Raw genomic sequence first — 27187 nt, forward strand, 5'->3', positions numbered from 1 at the left:
TCTCGTTATTCCTCTGCTGCCACGGAGCATGCATCTTGCGGCAGTGCGTTCCTCCGGAATGAGGCATTTCGTTCAATAATGTAGTATGTCAGCGTCGATCTCGGCTCCGCACTACTAGTTTATCTGCTGAATCGCTTTGCATCTTCACTATCACCGATTCTCGGCTCTGAACTCTGCAGCTACCTCTACAACTTGAGCGAAGTGAGGCTGCTCGAGCAAATAATAAGCACTTCGTAGAAGCAGCTGGGGAAAACAAAACAAGCATAGAATTACGCGTACAACTACGGGTTCGGATCGATATCTCCGTGGAGTGACTGAGCGTCGTCTTGCAATATCGACTGTTCCGTTTGTTATCCACAACTAATTTTTCGCCCAGTCCCTGAAGAGCATGTTCTACCTATTCTCTGCGGATCACATCACCGTGCAGACATTGCAGTCGATTGACCGTATCTCCCACATCGTTCATTTCCTAACGATTCGCAGGGTACAGACGATCTACCGAATTAACTATCACGGATCGTGTACTAGCCAGTGCATTCCGTCCACTAGTTCCACCATCGTGGACTCACTCAGCGCCTTGCGACCGAGAATCCACGTCATGTCGGCCGCTGATAATGCCCGCAACTCACCTTTGCTGGCGTCAACATCCTGCAGCATTTCTCATTCGGCGCGTCTAGAAGGAAGAGGTTCCGTCCTAGGTGAAGAGCCGCCCCTACGTCTCCTTCATCCATTGCAATTCCTGCCTGAAAACACCGTACTCGGTAACCACTCCGCAAATCAGAGGCTTTCGCCACGCTACAACGGTTTTCCATTGACAAAACGATTTCGATATCACCACACACGAGTCCAGCCCAATGCTGTACACACCACAAGGCTGGAACTCGAGGACAAAAAACGGGAGCGACAGTTTCCTCGTACTGGAGGTTGCACGCATATGTGCAGCACGGAGAAAGAAAGCATCTGCCATCTTGGTATGCGGACTCTGCTGAAAACATAGAACAGCCTTACAAGATTCAAGAGCTCGTCGAGTGGTTGCATGTCTCTCTCTTCCTTCGGGGCAGCTTTGATGGCCAGGATCGTCTTCCTAAGGCCGGAATCTGTGAATCCCAGACTCCGGTACCCTGTCTCCGTCTCGGCGTCATACGGTACCAGCACGCCTAAGCCTGCAAGGTAACACCAAGCAGGCGGATAATTGATGAAAACCAAAGGGTCAGTAACTGGTTCTCTCAGACTCGGCACAGCTCGTCTGCGCAGTTGGCCTGAGAGGACACAGGAGGCACGAGGAAGTTGCATGGATAGACGTCGCTGCAGAGTTGCACAACTTCTCCCTCTTGTCCGATCGGTTAGGCATCTATGCTATTGCCCAACGTGTTTGCGTTGATGCCCAGATGCGGGCGTAGAGGCTACGTAGATCCTAAGACGCGAACCGAAACACAAAAAACATGGGAAACGTTTTTCTGAAAAGCGCGTGCGCGCCAGCTGAACATGCCAGGCCATATCAGAGCTAAGACACGCATGGCTCCCTCCTTCAGGGTGCCCTTCCTTCTTTAGGCTTGCCTGACAGATCTGAAGATACAACGGCCTTCTTTCGCTTCTGCTTCCAGCTTTGTGTGTTAGCCTCAATTCGCGCGAGAGACGCATCACCAACAGCTAGCTCTGCGTTCAGCCAGTTGACAAGAGCACTTCGAATTCTCCTAAACGGCAAGCGAAACATCATAGAACGAGAAAGAAACGAATCACTAATAACTCCAGCGTGCCACATGAAAACCGCGGAATCGAGAGAGGGGACCTGTAGGGCAGTTCCTCCACGTGTTCCACGTTGTTCTGGAGACCATGGCAGCTGCTTACTTTGCTTCTTCTACATGGTATTCATTCTGCTGTGTTTCAGGGTCCTGACTCCTTTGCTCAGTTTTCTTTTCCACCGTGCGAGATTTCTTCGTTCCATTCTTCGCGCGAGCCGTTGGCGTAGACGACGCGGCCAGAATACGGTCGCAGTGCAGCAAAACGGCAGAGAGAAGCAGTGGCACATGTGCATCTTCCGCCTTGCTCGCAGCTTGATCTGCATCGAGTCCTTCAGCTTTCCGTGTCTTCTTTCCTCTCTGCTTTCGCGGTGGTTCTTCCACCGATCTAGAGACGACGGGGGGGTCGGGGAGCGTGAGAAGCTCCGGATCCGCGCACACAACAGCAAACAAAGGGCCCTCTGAAGGGACACTGGAGACTACTGCATGCGGCTGTTGGTCCTCACGATCACGGAAGAGACACAGATGGTAGCCTTCGGGTGTCAACGAAGAAGACGTAGAAAACGTATCCAGGACAGGGAGACACTCGGGAAGGTCATAGAAATGTCGGCCTCTTCGGGGCAGAGTCTCATCGTTTGGCGTAACCTGTTCCGCCAGAAGGTCGAAAACACCTGAAAGCGAGGGGAGTCAGCAGAGTTCGGCAGCGAAGTGACACTAAACTAGGCAGAACCAAGACCAGTCGCATGAACGGTGGCCGAGCAGAATGCATCTCATACCACGTAACCGAGTATGGCTCTCAGAAAGTTCGCAACGAAGTGAGAGGAAATTCAAAAACCTGAGCGTCGGGGCAACCCTGCTCGAGACTAGAGCAGACAACATGTTGTGTATAGTGGGGCATTAGTATGAGAATCTGCTACGATCGTCACGCCAAAAACAAGAACAGGTATTCTCAAGATGAAAAAGGGAAGTGAATATGCACTTCATCCCGCCCCCAATATGCAAGCCCCCGAGCAGAGGTATATGCGAGCGGGTATCCGTTGTGCAGAGAATACAGCAACAAACGGATGCCCCTCATAGCCCTGTGCTTAGGCTCTGAGTTAGCTCCACCGCGGCGTCCTCACCTGTCAGTCTCAAGCCGATGGGTTCCAGCGCTAGTCCAGGTTTGTCTTCATTCCGTTGATTAGCGAGATGCATGCAGAAAGCCCAGAGCTCTAGCACTCCGCAGCTAGGTGCGCCTGCGCGACTTGGTGAAGAACCAGGTACCTCACTCATTGAGTGTCCCGCCAGTGTCAGACCCAATTCTGTTCTTAGACAAGAAACCCATTTCTCACGTAGTGAGGAGAGTACCTGAAAGCCACCGTGCGTGCCTGCAGTTGGCGTGGATTCGCCCTTGCTTCCGCAGTCTAGGTTCTCACCGCGCGCCGCTTGTTTTCGGGTACCTTCTCTCAAGGTCGCCACTTCTGTCCCCGTCGAGTCATCGCTCCCATTTTCCATCTTAGTCTCCGTCGCTGCCGTGTCAGTGTCGGCCGCCTGCGCGCCTGCGGAAGAACCTTTCGCAGGGCGGCTTCGTTTGCGAGTTGCTCGCGTCTTCATTACTGGTAGCAGAATGGCTTTGTTTATGAAGCGTTTTGGGGAAAGAAATGCACGCTCAGGGAGTCCTTCGTAAGTGAGGGGCAAGTGAAAGTTTCCTTGTTCAAGGGCTTAGTCGACGGGTGCCCCTCAGACCTCACGGATTATCAAGTATTGCTCACATTAGTTTTGTGTTGCGTCTCTCGTGTGCAAATTTATTTTCCGGAACTACCACAGTCACTCCACTACCCGAAATGTGACACTGAAGAAAAACTGAGGAAACCTGAGTGCAGCAGGTTATATACTGTTTCGTTCTTCCAGACCCTTTCACCGACCCTGATCCCTATTAGGCTCGGGGGGGCCAGAGACACACCCGGTAGCCTGCCGGGAGCAAACCAGAGAGTGGTAGAAGGCGAAGTGGGAACAAGGGTGCCACCTCGTAGTTTTTTCTCCTTTTCTCAGAAAACAGAGGAAGCACAGGAGGGGAAGAAACATCGAAAAACAAGCGCATCTGCGCAAAACGGCATTCGTAAAGTCCTTCAGATGTACGCGGTCGTCCACGTAAAGCGTCCACTACTCACTGTACAGCAGTGTGCAGGACGTGTACACCTCAGACTGCAGCACGGCAATTCCATACGCGGAAAAAGCAGAGCACACCGTCGCATTAAACCAACATCGTCTGAAAGGTTATTAACGAAACAGAAAAGTGAAAACACATTCACGTCTCGTGACTGTAGCCGGTTGCGGCAACGCAGGCGTTTCCAAGGTGTACATCTGTGTCTCATGAGGCCCTAGCATGCAAGGCGGGACTGCGTAGGTTCAGTTTTTCCACAGTACTGGAAAGATCGGGATTTCTTTTTTTGACAGCACCTGCTGTGCCATTAACAAAACGATGATGTTAGAGCTTTTATGGCTCCAGCGAACCCAGCTTGCATGTGGCTAGTCACTCCCGCGGAATTTTCGCAGAGGCGGCGGTACCAAGAAGACGAACATCGGAAGTGAGATAGCAAGCCACATGTTGGAAACGCAAGTCTCAGTGCAAGCCTCTGACAGTATTTATATTTCTCTAACGCTTCAGTATGTGGCTAATCACAGCGTATATAGACGCCTTCTGGTGGTGGAGATACTTTTTTTTAACGTTGCGTCAGGGCTTTGCTGTATGCAGACCGTCGCCCCTGCCTCGGTCTGGGAACGCCACAGCGGATGCCCGTGCTAGCGCGGACAAGGGTCACTACTGGTATTTTAAAACTTAAGAAACGTACAATTTTCATAGACTTTCTCTGGTAAGGTTAATGACCCAGTACCTTGTGTTTTCCATGTCTCTGTCCATCCATTAGGCCAGTGATATAACTGTCCACCAGAGGGGCTATCTCACATGACAAAGAGACATATGGAATGAGGCATCCGCAGAGGCCCATGACTTCTGACAAGGTGGGCGGCAAGGTGGGAAGCAGCATTTCCCGAAAGCCCTCAAAAAAGTCGGGTGCGCCATTGAAGGCAGAAGAGGATGGGGTCGTAGCGATTCAGAAAGTGCTGCTGGTTTCTTTTGGACCATATGAGGATCCACGTCAGAAGCGAACTGGCCCTCTCCCTTGACGACCTCCGCAAGGGAGGACAACATCGGATACCGCCACAATTTTGTAGTCTCCAACTTACCCTCAAACCGTGGTTGTCGGCTTACCGTCATCTTCGTTTTGGAGAACATCTGTGACGTTTCGCCGTCTCTCCATTTTCCGTACACGCTACATATTTAGTGGAAGTGCGCTTGAGAAGCAATGGTTTTTCGTATGTAAGCCACCTAAGTCATCTCGGGCAATACAACGAACTCCAATAGTGTGTGTTCGCGATGTGTGGGATTTTTCAGATCCGTTCTCTTCACTTCCTGTTCTACTGTTCTCTTCGCTCGCTTGTCTTGATTTTCCCCTCCTATCTATATACAGGTCACTGGCACAGCTCGAGCACACGGATAGGGAACAGAAACCGAAAGTATCGTTGGTGATGCCCACCACTTTTCTGTCCTAAAACCGTATTTACGCCTCCGTTGTTGGACAAGTTTTCTACTTGTCAGCAGCGGTTCAGGAGAGTCTTGCATGCCGTGCGCTTGTGCGTGGCAGGCAAGAAATTCATTGTGCCCTCTTAAATTACATGCGAAAAGCTGTCACAAGAGGTGAACAAGCGCGAATTTGTGAAGTGGTTTTTTTACAAGTTGAATTCAGATTATCACTGTTGACCAGGAAGCCTAAAAATCATCCTACATCACTTTCGCCTTCCAGATTCCCCAAAGAGTGCGTCTTCTCGTTCAGGTAACGGAAAAATAGTCGACAGACTAACGTTGCTGGAGCGAAGAGTGGTACCCGTCCAGATCTTGGCGTCCGCCCACGATCCATGTAAACAAACAAGAACCAACGGAATTCGTCTGTGGTCGGATGCGATAGCCGTGTTTCCTTGATACCGCGAGTCTCGATCCAGCAGAGATCATCGCCGGAGACACGAATGATCAAAAACTATTACTTCCCCGTTTAAAACGCGAGAACCTGGCAGAGCGTGTCCGCTGCATCCGCAGTCTGCTGTGTGTCAGGATCGTATACCATGATGCCTTTCACTGAGTGAAAACCTGTAGCAGCAGTTGCACACCCGCGCAGCTCTTGCGTCAGAACGTCACGGTGTAATGCGCCGAAACGTGGGACGAAAACAATACCGCGAGACAGCCGAAGAAGCAAAGGTAAACAAGAATCTAGAGAGAAAAACCAGCGCAGAAACAGAGGACACGAAGCGGGAGGGACAACTCAGGTGAAAAGGAGGAGAACATCTAGGCGAAAACCCGATCTATATGCATTTGACTGTTTGGAAAGTTTCGGAGCTGGCAACTGATGATAAATCTTAAAAGAGACTACGTCAGCATCAGGGAACCTGTGTGGAACGGCAGCGCCACCTGGCACCCAAGAGTTCTTTACGGTCATACAAAAGCTCAAAGCATCTTCTACTTAGCTGAGAACTGCTCCCTTCACAGGAGAGCCCTCTTTCCTCACGCACGACTGGCAATTCAGCCGGCTTCCGTTCCTATTTGGGAGCATGCGTGACCCACACTGGGACACACGCGCCACTAGCACTCACCCTCTGTAGGTGTGTTCATTGTACCCTTATCTGCTCACCCACTTTTGTGATCCTCATGACGTTTGTTTCATTCCCAGAACAAGCGTGGTTTTTACGGTCTTTGCTTACCCGGGCTCAAACACACCGCTTCCAGTATGTACCGTCGCGGAGTGAACATGTCGATGATACCCAGCGGCTGAACCCAGACAATCGCAACACCCGACAGGACAGTAGGTAACACAGCACGAAAGACAGCGTTTTACCAGAAAGCATTCCGCCCTAGAGCGCATTCACACAACAAGGAGAAACAACGAAATATTTTGAACGCCGGATGGCGGAGTTGTTCTACAAGCATGAGACGTGAAAAACAGATGAGTCGTGGCCTACAAAACGAGGTGTGTCCAAGTTTTGCTCCCTCGAAAATTTTATGGTTAAGTTCTCGCAGACGGGTATCTGAGAGCACCCAGTTCACGGTTGGAATTTCTTGAAGACTCACCCTGGTGGTAGACCCTTGAATGACAAACGGTTCGAGGTCGGACGGTCTCAAAATGAGGACTGGGCAGAAAACTTGTTCGACGTGTGCAGAAACCTCGATCTCCACTTGGAAAGGCCTCTCAACCTACGCATCAAGGCAGCCAGCAACACACTTGTCTCACACAAGTGTTCCCTGTCTGAGGGCTTCAGAGCGCCCGCCATGGCGTTTCGTACTTTGAGTTTATACTAAACGCAAGAAGCAAGGAATGTTTCAAAGGAAATGGATATATAGTCGGGAAGTTGGCGTCTAACACAGGTAACCCAGCATCAACTCAGATGCACAAATCGACGCAATCGCGGCCGGATTCGCTTGCAACAGCTTCCGCAGGTAGCAGCGAGGACTGAAACCTCTCGCCATCGGTGGTCTGTTACGGCGAAAAACAGAATCCAGATCCCGGCTCTCTAGCACTGCCAAAGTGCTCGATGACGAGTTCTCAGAAAGTTTATAGAGGCAGAAACGGCATGGCCAAAACAAACCATTCCTGGTCAAACCCTTCTTTCGACTTCGCGTCATGCACTTGCGCGTGGACAAGCTCCACAACATCAGCGCACTTACTTGAACAGAAGCCGGACAAGAGACAACACGAAGACTCAGTGGTTTGGAACTCTCCGCCAACGAGTTTGTAAGAGTGTATTCGTGCATGCATCCGGCTCCTCCTGTTGACGTGCGCCACTCCAACGCCAGCTGCCCTAAAACGGGAAGCCGCTGCAAATGTGGCAGGTTTCAGAACGCAAACACTGGAAATTTGGCGCGATGGCGTTCTTCCACATTCAGGGGAACAGTTGGGAAACCGTTAGTGCGCGAAAGGCAATGAGGCTTCCCATCAAATTTGAGGTGTCCGTAGAGCTGAGATTGACAGGAGACCCCATCGCCAACGCTCACACTTCCTCTAACGTCTCGCTACATTTTCTCGTGCTGCTTGCGAACACACGTCTCGCCCTCAGTTAATGTATTGTGCACAAAATCCACCGCCCTCTGGAAGTCCACGCATCTCCTCAAGACACTCTTGTCACACAGGTATCTCCAAACCGCTGCTATGTTGGAAACATACCGCACGCAAGTGATTGAAAGACGATCCTGTCCGCTCGAACAGGGAGCATACCCGGATAAAACTGGGATCCTCACCCAGCTTTGTAGCTGTAGGCGTCAGCGAGAAGACCAAGTTGTACCGGTCATGAGGCTTGAAGTAGTGTAGCCCGTTGTGGTTCCTGCATAGTTAACAGGTATGTCTTGTACACGCGCAAAAACTCTTATTCACTAAAACAGTTCGTCGGGAGCACAGCAATACATAATTGAGTACCGAGAAACTAGCTGGTAAAAGGACACACCCTCCGACCGATTACTCAAGGTCTCTTCGCCCTATAGCACAGTTCAATAATTCTTCCCCCGATACCACAGTCCGCCTGAGTAGTTGGTTTTAAGCTGTTTCGAAGCCGGAACGCGGAACCTCAAACTTGCAGTTTATCGGGGAATTTACAACCTCAAAACGTATCTTACTGCACTAGGAGAAGACGTGTCTGAAATGGTCTTTCATCCTCGACCAAACATGCTGGGGAAGCACTTACCTGCCGTCAGACGGAGGTCCACTATCCAGCCGAACACCTTCGATGTCTTCAACACAGAAGATCGACGCGTCACTTAAGTAGACGGCCTCCTGAGATACGTTTTCCACGGAGCACTCGACGAAAGCACGACCCTGAAAGAGGCATCGCAAAGCAACGAGTCCACCAGAACCGACAGAATGACGCGGCCCGTTGCTGTCGTCCCCAGTTTCGCCGCCTGCGGACATTATGGGAACGCATCTCGATACACTACAATAGCTGGTGGAGTTGAATACAGACGGGTTTGAAAAGCGCTGTTCAAGACTCGGTCGCAGACCACGTTGCAGTGAACTGGCAGAGTTCTTCCTGGTCTGAAACTATAAGTTTCCTTCGCAAACAATGTCAGTCGCTCTCATATGACCGCGCGAATCATCTTTCATACATGATTTATGCAATGGCCGAGCCTCGCCGCTCATCTCATTTTGCGGGGTACCTCCCCTTCTGAACGGATGCCCACGTGTGCGTGCGTTTAGCCGAAGCACGACTTGTCTCGAGTAAACAGGCAGGGGTGCTCACCTGAAGGAGGACAACTCTGTGCCCAACGCCGAACGGAGGGTGGGCCGCAAACTTGAAGGACTTTTTAAAAGACTTTTGCTCTCCCACCGCCGACAGGTAATGTGAAACTGCGCAAACAAGCCTGGCCGAACAAAGAGGAGCAACAGACCGCGGCAAACGATGGTTTCAGGGTAAAAGTGCGTTCAGCAATCTTTATCAACTGAACAACCATATTAAACTGTAGCTTTAATTCACCCCACAAAGGTCCCCAACTAAAAGAGCAAGTATCTGCGCTCTAAAGTCGTATCTTACGTGTACGTCCCGGACTCTGTAAGCTCATGCACGATAGTGCAGTCAAAAGAGTTTCCCGGGGTCAGGCTTCGAATGGGATCTTGTGAATTGTCGAAGAGTAGGTCACGTTTCTGCCCTATCGAGAGTTCTACCTGCAAACAACGAAGGTTGAGATTACAAAGGCTAAACTCTACAAGGCTTTGAAACGCACAGGACCAAAACAGAGCAGAAAGGCTGGAGTTATCTCGCTTCACGGTATGCCGTATCCCATCCCAGCGGACCTGGATGATCACGTTCACAGCCTGGGCGTTCGACGAGTTGGAAATGTTGATGTATGCGCTGAAGGTCTCGCCGCTAAAAATTCTCCTGAGCATGACCACAGTTTACAAAGAAGGAGAGCAGATGTTCAGAGTTACCCAATTTGCACAAGTGACCCCGCAGCTGCCAACCGGGCCTGGTGCTTTCTTACCCCTGCGATGCAGGCAACAGCAGCGCGTGCGTGCTTTCGAGGGCTCGCTCAACGCACACCCTCTCTCGTTCCAGTTTCTTCTTTACCGATTGATCTTCAGATGTCACCTCATCAATCCTGAGCAGTGGCCATGGCTCGGCGTAGATGGAAGGCTGCGACAGCCTCATGACTTTCTGCGTTAACACAGAAAGCGCAAGCCAGACGAAAAGAGATTCGACATCCGGATTTCGTCGTCTCAAGCGTCCTTGCCGTTATCACCTGGACAATCTGGACAATCAAATATTTACCAGAACCGTAATGGGTGGTTTCCAATGGGGCGAAGCAACCGAACCTACCAGAGTTAGAACGTCACGACTGTCCGACGCCATTTGGTTCAGCGGCTGGAAGACGACGGCATAAGTGCCCCTTGAAACGAAACAAATGAGATGGTATGTCCAGAGAAGTTCCTAAAAATCTACATTACCCACGGGAGAGCATAGTTGGAGCAGGCACGCCCTTTATCAGAAGCGTTACACATGAGGTAAAGTTCCATCCAGTCCGGGTGTGTCCAGGTGTCCATAGCTCTCCGCATACGGTGGCGGATTCAGAAAAGCCACATGGCTTGGTTTTATTCACGCTTCTTGTAAGATATACATGGTCCTTTACAATATTCTGTGATTGGTTGCGGAGGACACTCTCACAAATCCACAGAACACGGAAACTGGGGGTCGATCTTCGTTGTTCCCAGTTTTATCAAGACATCATTACCGATGCTTCTTGGACTCTCCATCCATTTCTGCGTACGCTCTCCGTTGCTCACTGAGCGGAGTGAAACGTCCACAACTTACACACTTTGTTCGACGAGAACGCGTGAGCAAGACTAATATTTTTTCAAAAACGCCTCAGCATGCATGTGCTGGCTTGGTGGCGGGTCCACCGCATGCACCGGGTACTCAAGTAAAGAACTTGAAGGAGAGCGTGAGGCATCATGTAACTCGCATACCAGTATATTATGGCAGTGAAAAAATTGGTGAAGTCGCCTGTGGGATTTGACTCATAGGAATTCCAACCGGCTAGTTCTTGGACGCTAACTGCCGACCTGCGGGACCGTCAGTTTCCATACTTGCAGGGAAACAGACGAGGACGCGGAACTGGTAGACACCCTAGAAAGTCCAAGAAATAAGGCTTGTTCGGGACAGCTGCAATCTAGTGAGGAGCTTCCGTTTGGTGTGAGAGCAGCACCCAGAGTGGAGTAATTGTAGAGTAGTTGTAACCCGCCCAGGCTGCTGTGGCTTCGCGGCGGTCCGGGGCCGCATTTGGGACCGGCAATCGCCACTTAACGGCTGAATGCCAAGCAAGCAAGCGATTTTTAGATTCATCATGAAATCTGTTTGGAAGAAGAAGGCTGGGTCTCAAGTCCAGCACTACGCCAAAGAGTAACAGTACTGGATCGTTTTGCTCCCTATGGCAGTAAATAACGTGCAACATTGACCGCCGTCGGTGATGCTTCGAACCTCTCGCAGTGCTTGATTACTGCCTGTCACGGTGTAGAGGGAGACTGCGACGATTTCCCACTGAATTTCCAACATCCTGGCATTACAGTGTAGCTAGCTCAGGATCCGCCAAGCATTGTCACGCTATTCTTCTGGTCAGGCTGGTGCTGCCATACCATCTTTAAAATGTTCTGTACGTACACCAGAGAGTCCTGGTTGGATTGGACAACTGTGTAACTTGTTTTCCCCTCCCGATCAATTTGTGAGGCAGAGAAACCTGTCGTCATTGCTGCCTCCTTTTCCCCTCAATCATGTGTCGGTTCAGCAAGATGATCAAGAAACTACTGCTTGTTTTGTGTTCCTGCGTATTAGCTGTCGGCTGTGTATGTGGAGAAGTTCTCAAGCCGGGTGCGGACTACCGAGACTTTCATCATTTCCAACTTCCCAATGGCATGCAATGTTTAGCGATCCACCATCCGAAGACGACTGAAGGGGCATATTCTGTTGCGGTTAATACCGGCAGTTTGTATGACCCTGAAGATCTTCCCGGCCTGGCTCACTTTTTAGAGCACATGTTGTTTCTCGGAACAAGTAAACATCCAGAGCCTGAAAGCTATGACAAATTCATGAGCGAACGCGGTGGTCAAAATAATGCATACACAGACGAAGAGAAAACTGTCTTTTTTAACCAGGTTTCAGACAAATATTTAGAAGATGCACTTGACCGATTTTCCCAGTTCTTCAAGTCGCCGTTGTTCAACCCCGAGTACGAAGAACGGGAAGCGCATGCTGTCGATTCTGAACACCAGAAGAACGTCCCCAACGACGAGGAGAGAACCTGGTTCACCATCCGTTCGCTTGCCAAGGGACCGCTCTCCAGATTTGCCACAGGAAATCTGGAAACACTAAACACGGCTCCAAAACGAAAAGGCATTAATGTCGTCAGCCGTCTGAAAGACTTTCACAAGAAGTATTACTGCGCATCAAACATGGTAGGCACTTGCCACTGCGATGCATTAACGTATAAAATCCTTCGTCGGCTAACAGGCTGTCGTCATAATGTCACCTCGTTCCCTCGTTGAGCAAGAGACACTGCTGCGGAAAAGCTTCGAGGGTAAGGATGGCGTATGGTGCTTCGCGTACTAATGCGGACAGATTGACAATCGCAGATGTAACTTCTGGCAACCCGAATTTCTTGGGTTTTGATCAGTGTCCGGGAGTGGACTATGACCGAACACCACCATTTGATCTCTCAAACACCGGCAAATTCATCCATCTGCAAAGCGTGGGAGGCGAGTCGTCACTGTGGGTCGCCTTTAGTCTTCCACCTACAATCACCTCCTATGTAAGCAATGAATCCAAACCTCATTTTATCAAGACGCTGCAGCACAACCCCGCCGATAGAAGAAACAACCGACAGGTATTCTGACATACTTGTTCGAGTATAGCGGAGACGGTTCGTTGTCGAAGCGACTAAGGACGATGGGACTTGCTGATGAAGTATCAGTGGTAGCCGACAGAACATCGGTTAGCACACTATTCGCAGTCAAGGGTAAGTGTGTGCGTGGGCAGCATGTTCATGGCGTCAACATTCATTTTCGTTTCAGTCGATCTTGCAAGCAAAGGCGCATCCGAGAGAGGTGCGGTGCTGGAAGAGGTGTTCAGTTACATTAACTTGCTCAAGAACGAAGGCGTCGATTCAAAAACGATATCATCTATATCTGAGCAGTCTCTGGTAGATTTCCACACTTCACAGCCGGATCCGCCTGCGATGAACGAGGTTGCACGCCTGGCGCATAATCTACTCACCTATGAGCCTTATCACGTTCTCGCTGGTGACAGCCTGCTGGTGGACCCTGACGCCCAATTTGTTAACCAGCTGCTGGATAAAATGACTTCAGATCATGCAATAATCGCCTTCGCAGACCCTCAGTTCAAGCGTAACAATGACTCATTCGATGTGGAACCGTTCTACGGCATTGAGTACAAGATCACTAACCTGCCAAAGGAGCAGCGCAGGAGGCTTGAAACCGTGACGCCATCACCTGGCGCCTACAAAATCCCACCAGCACTAAAACATGTTCCTCGACCAGAAGATCTCCACCTGCTACCAGCTCTTGGTGGAATGTCGATTCCTGAGCTGCTGGGCGACAGTAACACATCTGGTGGGCATGCCGTCTGGTGGCAGGGCCAAGGGACTCTGCCGGTGCCGCGAGTACATGCCAACATAAAAGCGAGGACACAACGAAGCCGGACAAATATGGCATCCAGGACGCAGGCGACTTTGTTGATGGCGGCCCTCGCCGAGCAGCTAGACGAGGAAACAGTCGATCTTAAACAGTGTGGTATCTCCCACAGCGTCGGAGTCTCGGGCGACGGTCTTTTATTGGCGTTTGCTGCCTATACGCCAAAACAGCTACGGCAGGTGATGGCGGTTGTTGCGTCAAAAATCCAAGACCCGCAAGTAGAACAGGACCGTTTTGATAGGTAAGTCACCATGAAGAAAATGATGAAGTAAGTGTTTGCGAATTTTTCGTGCACACCTCAGAATCAAACAGAGGATGATTGAGGAATTGGAGGACTCTGCTTCCCAGGTGGCATATGAGCATGCCATTGCAGCTGCATCTGTCTTGCTCAGGAACGATGCCAACAGCCGAAAAGATCTTCTACGCTTGCTCAAAAGCAGTTCTACTTCGCTGAACGAGACCCTCAAGACATTCCGTGACCTCAAAGCAGTAAGCTCGATGCCTTTTCGCACTCTGTTGCGCAAAAAGCAATATGTGCGCTTCGTTACAGGTCCACGCAGACGCGTTTATTATGGGCAACATAGATAAAGCGGATGCCAATTCTGTCGTTCAGTCTTTTCTACAGGATTCTGGATTCACACAGATACCGATGAAAGATGCCGCACAATCCCTTGTCGTGGACCAAAGGGCGCCGATTGAGGCTCTGATTGCCAATCCCATCCCCAAAGACGTTAACCACGCGACTGTAGTGCAGTATCAACTTGGCGTCCCTTCTATTGAAGAAAGGGTTAATCTTGCTGTATTAGGTCAAATGCTAAACAGAAGGCTTTTCGATCGTCTCCGAACGGAGGAGCAGCTTGGCTATATCGTCGGGGCCAGGTCGTACATCGACTCATCTGTTGAGAGTTTGCGTTGCGTCTTGGAGGGTTCAAGAAAGCATCCAGACGAGATTGCTGATCTTATTGACAAGGAACTATGGAAGATGAATGATCACCTTCAGTCAATATCTGACGGGGAGCTGGACCACTGGAAAGAGTCTGCTCGAGCCGAACTCGAGAAACCGACGGAAACGTTTTACGAGGAGTTCGGCAGGTCCTGGGGCCAGATTGCTAATCATGGGCATTGTTTTAATAAACGAGATCTTGAATTGATATACTTAAACACCGAGTTCAACCGAAAGCAACTGAGCCGGACATACACGAAACTGCTCGAACCCACACGCCGTCTTGTAGGTTTTGTGCTGAATCACGTAACGCCTTGCCTCAACAAATCATTGACAGCAGGTTGTTAAACTCGTAGCAAGCCTACAACCTGCACAGGAGGTAACGCTCATTGGGCAGGAGTCGCTCCTAGACGAGCGTAGGGAGTCTCTCGCCCACAAGAGATCCAAAGGTACGTTTGTCAGATCGTGTGAAATTGCTCATTGCGAGACTTCCCTTTGAATCAGGACAAAAACATCGGAAAGGCTTGACCTTAGAAAACCTGGACGAAGAAACCGTCTCTCAATTCCATAACGCAGCAGGGTTTTATCCTCAGGTGACCGTTTGTGAACTGTCACCCAGGATGCTGTTGAGACTGGAAGAGGAAATGTAACACGGCTTTCCCTGAAATCAGTACTGTGAGTTCAACGATCCTCTATCCCCGACATAGGTAGTTGTGACATTTTACCCTTTTTTCGCTTGCGCAAGATTTTGAACTCGTACACATTCCCCTGCGTGGAGCTGTCTGTGCTAGGTGCTGGTAGGAGGCGCATGCTGTTGTTCATTTGGCCTCTGTCTTAAAACATTGGACTCTCTCTTTATTGTACTACGCGTTTGTTTCTTTCTATCCTCAGTCATACTCTTGCCCCATTACAAATGTGGGATTGTCAGAATCCCTTTCTTAAAGCTCCTCGAATGGCACAGACGCCGCACATTATGACCCAACGAGCTAATTCAAGGTCAAAAATGACTGAACTCGTTTAGCAACAAGTCCCACCCTCGCAGTGAGTGTACATGCACAGCGCGGTATGAATAAACCTTGGCAAATCAGCAACATGGATTGCTGTCTACTTGAAGTTGTAGTTGCCGCAGTATGTGGATGCCGGCTTCGGGCATACCGAAGCTCCACCACCTGCTAAGAAATACACACTTTAGAAAATGTATCTGCCACAACGTAGTCTCCTAGTCTCGAGCGCCGGGTACCTTACTTTCACTGAATGGGGTCAGTATCGTGTGAAGAAAGAATCAAACATTTGCCTTCGATGACAAAGCAACCGTAACAAGAATCAAACAGTTATGTTTTCGCTGGGCCACTGTGCCACTCCAGCCGACTATGAGAAGTATGGGCGACATGGGTCGACACCCAACAGTGAGAAATTATCCTGCGTTGCAACACAGTCGGCGGCAACATAACCATACCGTCCTTGGTACAGTGGTTGAGGAAAATAATGTCTGCATAGCAATCGGTCAAAACAGCGAGTGCGTACCAAGTCAATATTGTTGACCGTGGCACGAAGCCCTACACAGACAAGAGAGGCCTTGAATTAACGTCAAACAAAAGGCTCCCCCAGGTAAACATAGCCAGGATAATCAAAGATACAGATACCATCTTGACAAGCAATCCGCTGACGAAAAGATCCATGGAATGGATGCGTCCCTGTTTCAGAATTATGGCATTGGGTGCTGTGCCTATTGGGAGCATGAAGGAGAGCTGAACGCCAACCTGCGAAGAGACACGACGAAACGCATAACGGGAGGAACCTGAGAAAAGATGCATGAACCAACGATACCGTCCACCAGTCTCTGTGAGCAGCTCTTTCAGCAACTATCCGGAATTTGGTGTCTCTTACTGTTGCTGGTAAAACCATGAGAAGCGGATTGTAAGGGATGCTGCTCGTGACGCTAGCGAGAATTGGTAGCAACACATTAGCTGCTGCAGTATTGCTCATGATCTCCGTCACTGACGATGTGATCAGCACCACGCAAAAGACTAATGCGAGAGGGCTGAGGTTGCCCAGCCCCAGGAGAGCACTACCCAGCCACTTGTCAAGCCCGGTTTCGGTGATCGACGTGGCGAGAGCGAAACCTCCACCAAGAAGCAAAAGCGCTCCCCATTCAATGTGCTTGGACGCATACGAGTACACCAGAATAGGCGTGTACGAACTGCGGCGGTTTTTCTTCTTTTGCCGGACTTTTCTTGTCCCCGCGGGTGTGCGCTGAAGCACAGCGTCAGATGAACCAGAATTTTGATCCCGCCGGCCATCCACACGCGCTACCGAGGCATCCTGTCTTCCATTGGAGGTAACCGCAGCGGGGAAACTTCCCCCTCTCCCGGTATTTTGTTTCACGTGTTGCACACTCCTCTGAAAGAACGACACAGCACAGCAGGAACGTCCACATACGAATTTCACGTTGAAACGATGTCTGCCAGGATACTCAGGCTTTGATCAGATGAAGAGGAAAGGCTCACCTTTCGATTTCTTCCCCAGCATCTGATGTTTGGTGCCTCAAGAGGGAGGAAAAAAAATAGGATGCCAATAAATAGCACAGGAACCGCGTCGTCTACATATCCGACTGGGAACAGTGAGGCCCATCCTGGCTTGCCGCCCGGAAGGCTGACCCGGGTGAGCCAGACGGCGATCAAGAGGAAAAGGCAGGCCAGCACCTCAAGCTGCGCGAAGTTCAGAGTGCAAGAAGCTGGTCCCTCTATCTGCTGGTTACAACAAGCTTCATCTGGACTCCTACTCGCGTCAGAGCTCGAGCTGACACTGCCACCGGCCGAGCCGGTGGCCGTCAAATCTCCAGGTTGTGTTGTTTGGATCGAACAGAGTTCAGGGGTTGCCAGGGTAGCGCGGGAACCTTCCACGCAAGCATAACGAGGTCTCAGACGGTACCAGCTTTGTACTGCCAGCCCTGCTGACCAAATTTTACCCATAAGATTCCGAACGCGTCTACCGCATCTTTGAAGACTCGAGCCAATACCATGAATTACCCTGACAGGCAGACGGGACACTGTCCGAAGCATTGGGCGGACTCCGAGCCACAGGCAACCTAAAACAAACCAGGAACCAGTGGCAGTCAGCAGTGCAAAGGGAAACGAAAATGCCATCCAGCTGCCGACAGTGACAGGGTTGGACAGTTCTGCGGACTGGCCGAACTTGTACGAGGTCTCGAGAAGTTGCACAAGGATAAGGTTAACAAAAGATCCACTGAGGGTAGAAATTCCCCCAAGTGTGGCAGCGTATGCGAGGCCAATGTACATCATGTTGCGGATATGACGTAGATTTTGAGGGAAACGCTCTGTGTCTGTTGCGGCTTCCTTCACATTGTCGCGTTTGCTGCTTGCCATAGAGATCGTGTCGTCTGCCATGGCAGGGCTGCTCCTTAGGTGGACCTCAACAGACCCTTCTGCAGGTGGGTAGGTCCATGTCTCTTGCGGTTCTCCAGTAGAATACAGACGTAGTTTTTCTACGTTAATGATATCTTGGTTTTCTGGGGAATTGGAAGTGTGGTCTGCCGCAGGAGGAAGGCGTCTGCCTGAATCGGTTGGCAGCGTTGTTTCTTGTGTTGCTGAAGGGGAAGTGGCTGCCGATTCACTAGGAAGCTCCAGGGAAAGTTCTGCAGGGGCCACGGAGCCGCCCCTGTATTCATTATTTGTAGCGAGTTGAGACAGGTGCTCGATTTGATGCCGATGTGCTACGTGATTCTTGCGGTTATTGAGTCTGCCCCATTCGCTAACAATTCTGCCCGCAATTGGAGTCAAAATCACTGTTGCACTTGCGTTGTTGATCCACATTGACAACAGGAATGATGTCATCATCAGTGCCAGACATAGAATCGCCGGATCTGAGCCAGACTTGTTTAGAATCAGGGAAGCGACGGTTTTATCCAAACCTGTTCGTGTGAAAGAGGCGCCTAGAAGACAAGTCCCGACCATAAGAAAAGACACTGAACGGAAGTAGGCCTGCGCTAGGGTCTTCACCCCTGTCACTCCCAGGAGGGGACAAAGGACCAGAGGATAGAGAGCGACGACCACTGCGTCGTTTGCCGCGCTGAGCCAGTTGAAGATAACCACGAGGATGATGTAAAGACACCTGAACTTGGCATCGTACGGACTCAGGCCAACGAACAATAAAAGAGGGACGAGAGCGGATAAAATTGTCAACCACACTTTCCGCGTCGACAGAAGACAATCTAGAGCTTGTGACCAAAATGGAGGAATTCGTTGTTTGTATGATTTGCCGTAGACATGTTCACTTCCCTGTCGGCATCCACCGTTATCAACGTTCGAGTTGGTGGCAGCTCTTCGTTGGAATGAGGCAAGGCAACCTATGAAGTATGTCTTTACCTGCATTGTGGGGATCTCGGAGCCTGTTACCCGAGGCCTCACCGCCTACTGGTTTGTGACCCTGGATGAATGGGCATAAAAGCGTCTCAAGGAAATGGGACTTTCTCTTGAGAATGATCGCCCCCACCTGAAACAGGTAGCAAAGATATGTGATCCTATATGTTTTGTCTGTGATAAATGCGCAAGAGAGGGCGAATAAAGGAGAGACGGTTTTCTGAATACACCGCCGATAACCAACACTATTTTCTTCCGAAGACGGCAAACTACTAGTATTGCACCTTAAGTGTGACGAATAGTAGCAAAGCCTTCGATATCGTCGCTCGACCGTGTTTGAAAATCAACAGACGGTGACTGCTTGGGATACGCCACTCTTTTCAGCGAAAACAATTGCCATGCATTATCAGTGTAATACGTCACGATCACCCGCGATGGAAAGGTGATACAATGCTGGGCAGTCCATTAACGCATACGTAGAACGGGGATCCTTCAAAACAGAATGCGGCAGTTATGGTCTAGCAAAGAAAAGCATCAAGGATGCCAGAAGGGCCTCCGTCCCTGGCACAACGGGACGGTTGCGCAAATATGGAAAAAACGAAGGAAGAACATAAAAGAAACCAAAATGACGATCGCCATTTCACGCATAGGACAGATTGAAAAGAGAAATGAAAGTTAGGGAAAAAAGACTAGTTCTCCCATTGCATGCTGTCCCACGCTTCCGGGCAACACGACACAGAAAATGAACGGATGCGGTAAATAAAACGCCCATGGGACGTCGTGAAAAAAGAACCACGAGAAACACATCATATGTTGTCGAATTGCTCTTGAGAACCTCTTGCATCTGGCGATACTAACGACGTTTCAGGAGCTGATCGTGCATTTCTGTCCGACACCAATAAGAGATCCAGCCACAAACAGAATCCAATGACTTACTCTATTTCCACGGGGAGCATTTGAAGTCAACAGCCACCTGTCCTTCAAGAGGTTTCGACGTGCTTGACACAACGTAACATTCCTGGGGTCATGGTCTTGATGAGGACCTTGGACTTATGCTGTTCTTTTTCAGCGAGACCGATCAACTCAACTTCTGACGGGGGCAGAAGCGCATATGAAACTGTGGTTGAGTGTGCTGAGAGAAACGGATGCTCTTGTGAAAGAAATGTCTCGCAGGATCTGCGAACACGGACAGACTCAATCTTTTGGACCTTGTGTGTTTACGACGCTACATACATAACACGGCCACACGCAGCTGAGTACACGCCAGCCTACTCTAGTCGCCTGACACCAGCAGTTGAAACTTTATGCGCGACTTTCAAAGGAGAGTTAAAGACGAACTTTAGTGTGGTCTCAAGCAGCATTAAGACACGTGCATCGCTAATTATATTACTCCTTCAGAAACGTTTCTGTGAGTTCACTGTTGCGGTGACGCCACGGATCGAAGGTGTTCGCTAAAATCATTCGGCGAGAACACAGCTGAATCTGTATCGGTCCCACCAAAATCGTCCCAACTCGTCTTGACCACATTTTGGCGGAAACAGAAAACCCGCGAGATTCCTGAGTTTGAGCAGAGTACTATACGGCTTTCGGTGGAACATTCTTTCCTCTCTGCTACCTAACCGCCACACCAGCAATGAAATGCATGCCTTCCGGAAACGTCAGTGCCAGAGAGTCCCAGAAATTCAGCCACAAAGCTATACCAAGGGTTTATGAAGTATTTGTGTGTGTAGCGAAATCGATCAACTGCTCTTGATGCAGCAGTAGGGATTCCGGAGCACCCAAGCAACCGCCGGGTGGGAATCAGTCGGACCTTCAGGGCTTCTCTAAGAGGCACTCTGCAACTGTGGTGAATGGAGGCGGCATCGTATTGTTCGTGAAATTTTTACATCCATACACACCTACAGCGCATTCCTCGTCAATCTGAACCGACGCCCGTTTTAGGTAATACCCTGCGGAACGTAAACGAAATACGGCACGGGCAAACACTGAGAGAGGCCGTCAAGGAAGCTTAACACTGCCGCAAAAACTCCCCTTTAAGTTTTTGGTTAACTCTGTTGGTGCCGACCAAAATGACTGGTAGTGCTGCAGTACAGCAAACCCTTCGTATTCTAAATCCACAATGGTTCGAGAAAAGACTGTCTGAAGGGAAGGGATACCTCTTTCTTACCCCGCGGACTTGCAGGCTGTGCGGGAACGCACGGCCTGGGCTGCCCGCATACTAGTGATAATTCCTACAAAAGTCTATTTGCTAGTGCAGCCTACTTGTAGGACTAAATATGCACGATATCACATCCCCGTCTTTCGCAAGCAATTCACTTTCTGTGCGACCACGAACAAAATCTGAAATTCCGCTCGTGTGTGCGCGGCGACATACGGACCATCAGACACTAGTGAGGTGGAGAGTATTCGACAGGACAAGGGTCAACTAAAAGAACAGTCGCAACGCCTCACCCAGAGAAGCTTCGTGACAACATGTGTAGCTTTAGATTCGCTTCACTGGAGCTTGGTCCAAATGCCTTCGGCATTCAGCATAACATTCAACAGTGGAGTCGTCGATCAGGGGACAGATTTGCGGCTTGATATAGAAGAAGAGCATTCGTCTTCACCAGATAAATGCCGATTTGCTCTCGTGCGTAAGTCGATGCAAAACATTGTTTATTGGTTTCTGCGTTGGCATTCGAGGAGGCTTCTCGCGTGTCTCCGGCACCTCGGGAGGGCCTACCTACTTTCCAACCCTCGATGAAGCGACTCAGCTTGCAGGTCACGGCAGAAAACGTGGTTCACTGAAACGCAGACGAACCGCAGGAATTTTCTAGAAAACGTCCATTATTGGTGGACTCAGGGCTGTACACGCAGCAGAGCCCGACGCGTGCGGACCCGCCGCCGGCGAAAAACGTTGCCGCAGTGCCACTGTCGGCTAGGGCCGATTGACCAGCCGTTTGAAGCAGAACACACACCAAGTCACCAGATCCAGTACAAAACAGGACAAGGAACATCAGCCATTGGGTATGTTCTAAGCAGGTATACATGCACAATACACCCTGCTGATGAGGTCTTAGTAAAAACTTCCGGCCACCTTCGTACTTGGTGTGGGTTTCCTAATGCAATGCCGTTTCTTCTTGTCTCAGTTGCGGAGACTCTTCGTTCAGCCGCGGATTGCCAGGGGCTGTGCGGTTGTTGGACTGGTGTGGGGGGCTGGCTGCCCTGTGACATGACCCAAAGTTTGCCCTGCAGCAGGTCTTTCTTCCAAGATACACATCCCCGTCCGTTCGCATATGGTTCGCTTTTGTGTTTTGATCTTCAGAAGTGCGCGCTTGTCTCTGTTGGGGCTTGCCAGTAGCCCTTTTTCCATACAGAAAAGGAGACAGGCGCTTCCCGCCGACGCACCGGGACACGCAGGAAGAAACGGTAGTCACAGAGTTCGTGGCACGAACGGTGCTTGTGTCCGTGCGCTTTTCGATTTCCTTTTCGCTGTCTGCGACTTCGCCTCGTATAGATGGCTCCAACACTATCCCATATTTGAATGTTTTTTTCAGATACCGTTCTTCCCCTACAAGACTCGGTCCCGTTTCCCGTCTCTTGTCTCCGGAGACTTGGACGCTACGTGGCATCGTCAGCCGCATCATCCCGCCTTTGCCCTGTTCGCGGAAGCGCCTAGCTTGTTGCTTTTTTTCGCGTTCTTCCTGTTCTCTGTGTCACTCGTGTAGCCTGAATGCCCGGTCTACTCCACTGGGATCCATTTTCTGCATTTCCCCCGCACTCGAGACCGTTTCCGCTGCCTTTTCTTTCTTGGCGATTGTCACATGCAAGTCGCACCCTTCCGCAGGGTAGTCCGACTGTCCCTTTTTGGCCTCCAGAGACGTTTCCTTTCCTCGCGAAAAAACGCCATAGTGGCGACCCGCCTCCGACCACTCGCTGTTTCTGAACGTTTTGTGCGACAGTTTTCGACTTTTTGCGGTGAAAAAAAGATGACGACCCTCAACGGCGTGACTCCCGCAGACGAGGCTGCGACGGAACAACTCGCTGAGCAACTTCGCGAACTCCGAGTCAGAGTGACTCAAAATGCGGAGAAAGTCCGGCTGCTCAAACAGGCAAACGCTCCTGCGGAGGAAATCGCCGCAGGTGTAGATACACTCGTGCACCTGCGTGCACAAGTCACCGAACTGGAGAAGCAGTTGGAGAGCACTCGTCCACTGTATTACCAGCTTCGTTCGCAATGTGAAAACCTCCTTAAGCGCCGCTTCTTCGTTGTTCCTTCGTACGAAATTTATGGAGGAGTCGGCGGGCTGTACGACTTTGGACCGCCAGGTAAACAAATGCGCAAGCGGACTGTCGTGCGTTGTGGAGGTCGACACACTGACGAGAAGGGCACGAGAGGAATGGTGGATGCTCTGCACTCACATGGGGAGTGTTGAGGAGGCTTTCGAAGAATGTGAACAATCCTTTCAAGGTGGATACGAAGAGAGAGAACGTGGTTTTGTGTGGCTATGAAGCAGCGAAACCTAAACTGTGGAATGGGGAGGCACCGCAGCGCGTATTCCGGCGTCTCACATGACCCGCTTCAGAGTTTTTCATGTCCTCAAGTTCTACCGTATTTTCTTTACCTCCGAATTGATTAGTTTTCGGTTTGATATTCTGTACGAAACACTCTGAAGTCGTGGTTGCGGAACTTCATTCCCTCGCTAGACGGTCTCTTCCTCGCTTCTTCCGGTTCGGGTGTGTGAACGCCACTCGTCTGTTTGTGAACCGGCGTGTCTGTCTACTCTACGTCGTTCCGAGACTGCTGCAAAGAAAGACAGAGGCGGTGAATTTTCTGTTGGCAGAAGCCGTCGAATAAACAAAACTGGCCACTCCCACGACAGATACGGGATTTTTAGACGTCCGCTGCGCGAAGAACGCCCGGACCAAAGGGTTCAGCTTGAACACTTGACTTAAATGCCCCTTTCCACTCGTGGACGGTGCTATGATTGTTTGTTGCTTCTCCAGGATGCGCTCTGAAGTCGGCAGTTGAACAACTTTGGCGGCAGCACTTTGTCTTGGCGGAGGATATGCTAGAAGTTTCTGGCCCTTGTCTCACTCCCCACATTGTCCTCAAAACCTCAGGTACATGACAACTCGGGTTAGTTGCTAGAGGCGAGAGAGATCCCAGCTTCTCCATTCGAGCTCGTCTCTATTCACCCGAAAGCTTTTGTATACGTGTGTGAGCAGTTCTTCGAGCTTGTGTTCACATCCTGACAGCTGTTTTTTTGTTTGCGTTTGAGGTTGCGCTTCCATTCCCTGCGTTTTTCGCTGGCTTCGCAGACAAATGTCGAGTCGATGTCTTCAGAATTTTCTGGAAACGCGCGTTGTTTGGGTTGTGTGCTGCGCGTACCCCGTTGCATTTGCGTTTCCCGACTCTCTTCCGTGTCTATGCAGGTCACGTGGACCGTTTCACGGATTTGATGGTGAAGGACACCGTGACGCAGGACTGTCTGCGCGCGGACAAGTATTTGGAGGAGAAGATTGACGAACGTCTGAACGCGAAGGAAGGGATTTCGCCAGAAGAGGCGAGTCGTCTCGCTCTGCTTCGTCGCCAGGCGGACGCGCTATCCGCCGCGGAAATGAAGGTGGCGCTGGAGGAGCTGCAGGTGAAGTCTCCTGCAGGAAATCCGCTTTCGGATCCTTTCCCGTTCAATCTAATGTTTGGTCTGAAGATAGGCCCCAAGGACGAGGCGGGGGCGGGGGAAGAGCCGGCGACTGGCCGCGGCCAGAAGGCGAGTGCGGCGAGCCGGTCAGCGGAAGGCCGGGGGTATCTTCGACCGGAAACCGCTCAAGGGATCTTCGTGAATTTCCGCCGCCTTCTCGAGTTCAACGGCGGCCGCATGCCGTTCGCAGCGGCGCAGCTCGGACTCGGATTCCGCAACGAAATCGCACCGCGGAACGGCCTGCTACGAGTGCGGGAGTTCCAGATGGGGGAGATCGAGCACTTTGTCCACCCCGACCAGAAGGACCATCCAAAGTTCCACCTGGTCCGAGACCTGAAGATTCCACTCTTCTCACGGGAAAACCAGCTGACGGACGGGAAGGTGCTGCGGGACGTGACGGTCGGCGAGGCGGTCGCGAAGAAAATCATTGACAACGAGACACTGGGGTACTTCCTCGCGCGAACCTATCTGTTCCTGACCCGGTGCGGGATCGCAGACTCTGGACTCCGGTTCCGGCAACACTTGACATCTGAAATGGCGCACTACGCCAAGGACTGCTGGGACGCCGAGGTCGAGTGCAGCTACGGCTGGGTGGAGGTCGCAGGCCACGCGGACCGGTCTGCGTTCGACTTGACGAGCCACTCGAAAGTCAGCAAAGTGGACCTCGTCGCGTCGCGGAAATTCGACTCGCCGCAAATCGTCGAGTACGTCAAGTACACCCCTAACAAGGGGCTCTGCGGCAAGACCTTTAAGGACCGGCAGCAGGCGCTCCACGACGCAATAGAAGAAAAGTCCGACGCCGACCGCTTCGAAATCGAAGCTGCGCTCGCGGCCGAAGGCCGGTACACCTTGACGCTGTGCACGGGGGAGGTTTTCGAGATATCTCGCGAAATGATGAAGTTCGAAAAAACCACGAAAAAAGTCAGCGAGGAGTCCTTCGTCCCCGCAGTCATCGAGCCGTCGTTCGGCATCGGGCGCATCCTCCACTGTATTATGGAGCACGCGTTCCGGTCCCGCGGAATCGTCGATCAAGAGGAAAGGTGCTACATGGCCTTCCCAGCGATCATTGCACCGACAAAGTGCATCATTCTTCCCATCAGCAGCAACCCCAGCTTCGTCGAACTGCTTCAGCGCGCGCGAGACGCATGCGTCGCGCGAGGCATCTCGGCCAAAGTTGACGCGTCCACTGCCAGCATCGGAAAACGGTACGCACGAAACGACGAAGTCGGCACCCCGTTCGCCATCACAGTGGACTTTGAGTCCCTGAAAGACGACACGGTGACCGTGAGGGAACGGGACTCGATGGAACAAATTCGCGTGTCGCTTTCTGACGCCGTCGACCTGGTCGCGAGGATGAGTCAGGGATCTCTAGACTGGCCAACGGTGAAGAAAACTTACCCTCTCGTTGACGTCAAAGAGAGCTAAAGAGAACAACGAAAATAGTGCCGTACACCACCATCCCTGTGGACTGCGGAGCAGATAGCTAAGGTTGGCGAATGCCACGATCCTACGACCCCTAGGGTACTATTCCACATCGTTTAAGTTGTGGACATTTTGTTTGAAGTGCTACAGCTCTGGAAAAGCTCACGGGAATGCAAGGGACTGGATGGAGAAACAGCCACAAACGCCACAGAAAGCGAAGGGAGGAGGGCACAAGGGGGAGGTACCATTTTCCGATGCGTGCAAGTTTCGCCTTCGGAAAAAAATGGTTCTCTTTGCGCAAAACGCCGAGGAACGCGGCGAGACTTTCGTGATCCGCCCAGCCTGCATTCCGCAGTTGGCGCCAGTCTCGGGGCCAGAAAATTACAATGAAATCGGTTTTGTTCCGTCTAGTTTCTTGATGTGCACGGTGAGACGCCGCTGCAGGGAAGCCACAACGCGATTGCTTTGTCTCAGCGTGTCAGTCGCCAAGTGAGCCACATTTTCAAAAAGATCCACGCGGAGCTCAGATGGTAATCCAGATCAGCAGTGGTGACATAATTGTTCGTGTCCAGTTGCGGATGGTGTTAACCTTCAACACGCTGTAGTAAGCTAAAGACTATCGTGAGGCACGGTAGCATTTGATGGCGGTGCGGTTTCCCGTAGTCTAGGATTCGCTGCACACCGCATTTGGAAAGCCACTGATGCCTAGCGCGTCAAGGGATGTTTTTCTGACGGTCTCCACACACGATTTCTGTACATGCGAAATTCCTGTTCAAAAAGAGGAGGTTGGGCAGCTACACAAAGGTGTCGCATGTTATAAAATTCCTTACGAATGAGAAGTGGTTCCTCCCAACATGGCCGGCGGTGTCTTCTCGCCTTTTCATGGGTTCCGTTTGGCCCTCGCTCGCAGGTGTCGCTACATCTTGATCATGGTATCAATCCCTAGATAGCTCTACCTATCTGTGCCTATGTGCATTATGCGCATCTACGTCTAAGTATACCTGTATCTTACTGATCCTATATCCACCTCATCTATCATCTCTCTCTCTCTCTATATATATATATATATGAATACTCTCTGCTCCTCTCTTACCTATTATGTGTCTCTATGCATGTACAAATATGTGCTAAGGGGCGTTACGCGAATCAGTTCTTGCAGACCGGGTGTGAAAAGCAAAGGGGAAGGACCGAGAGAAGGGGAAAATGTGGCGGCTGGCTCCTGAGGTTTGTCGCCGACATTGAGTGTGTC

General features: G+C 50.9%; 5 protein-coding genes across 5 annotated transcripts; 2 read left to right on the forward strand and 3 right to left on the reverse strand.

Moving 5' to 3' along the window:
• Positions 1-150: 150 nt before the first annotated feature.
• TGME49_257030 (hypothetical protein) lies at positions 151-4219 on the reverse strand (the record flags this gene model as incomplete). Its single annotated transcript, XM_018781131.1, has 6 exons — positions 2861-4219; positions 1849-2410; positions 1558-1694; positions 1009-1163; positions 630-743; positions 151-243 (listed from the first exon to the last, which is right to left on the reverse strand). The coding sequence occupies exons 1-6, from the start codon at positions 3330-3332 to the stop codon at positions 151-153; spliced, it is 1533 nt and encodes a 510-aa protein (XP_018636966.1). The 5' UTR covers positions 3333-4219.
• A 1608-nt stretch (positions 4220-5827) lies between these two features.
• Positions 5828-10640, reverse strand: TGME49_257020 (hypothetical protein; the record flags this gene model as incomplete). The annotated part of the gene is made up of 11 exons (XM_018781130.1): positions 10128-10640; positions 9793-9965; positions 9605-9689; positions 9345-9475; positions 9054-9174; positions 8502-8632; positions 8039-8144; positions 7492-7641; positions 6898-7020; positions 6531-6597; positions 5828-5922 (listed from the first exon to the last, which is right to left on the reverse strand). The coding sequence occupies exons 1-11, from the start codon at positions 10158-10160 to the stop codon at positions 5828-5830; spliced, it is 1215 nt and encodes a 404-aa protein (XP_018636965.1). The 5' UTR covers positions 10161-10640.
• Positions 10641-10775: 135 nt separating this feature from the next.
• TGME49_257010 (sporozoite developmental protein) lies at positions 10776-15411 on the forward strand. The gene is made up of 10 exons (XM_018781129.1): positions 10776-12256; positions 12312-12378; positions 12434-12609; positions 12669-12816; positions 12872-13751; positions 13813-13999; positions 14061-14738; positions 14794-14902; positions 14958-15128; positions 15199-15411. The coding sequence occupies exons 1-9, from the start codon at positions 11576-11578 to the stop codon at positions 15101-15103; spliced, it is 3072 nt and encodes a 1023-aa protein (XP_018636964.1). The 5' UTR covers positions 10776-11575; the 3' UTR covers positions 15104-15128; positions 15199-15411.
• Positions 15412-15911: 500 nt separating this feature from the next.
• Positions 15912-18844, reverse strand: TGME49_257000 (hypothetical protein; the record flags this gene model as incomplete). The annotated part of the gene is made up of 3 exons (XM_018781128.1): positions 15912-16147; positions 16214-16853; positions 16961-18844. 3 exons carry the CDS (start codon positions 18842-18844, stop codon positions 16041-16043), a joined length of 2631 nt encoding a protein of 876 aa, XP_018636963.1. The 3' UTR covers positions 15912-16040.
• Positions 18845-22132: 3288 nt separating this feature from the next.
• Positions 22133-26883, forward strand: TGME49_256990 (glycyl-tRNA synthetase). Its single transcript, XM_002364905.1, has 3 exons — positions 22133-23140; positions 23819-23935; positions 24248-26883. The coding sequence occupies exons 1-3, from the start codon at positions 22636-22638 to the stop codon at positions 25939-25941; spliced, it is 2316 nt and encodes a 771-aa protein (XP_002364946.1). The 5' UTR covers positions 22133-22635; the 3' UTR covers positions 25942-26883.
• Positions 26884-27187: the final 304 nt, after the last annotated feature.

The sequence above is a fragment of the Toxoplasma gondii genome, chromosome VIIb (assembly GCF_000006565.2).
Source record: "Toxoplasma gondii ME49 chromosome VIIb, whole genome shotgun sequence".
NCBI lineage: Eukaryota > Apicomplexa > Conoidasida > Eucoccidiorida > Sarcocystidae > Toxoplasma > Toxoplasma gondii.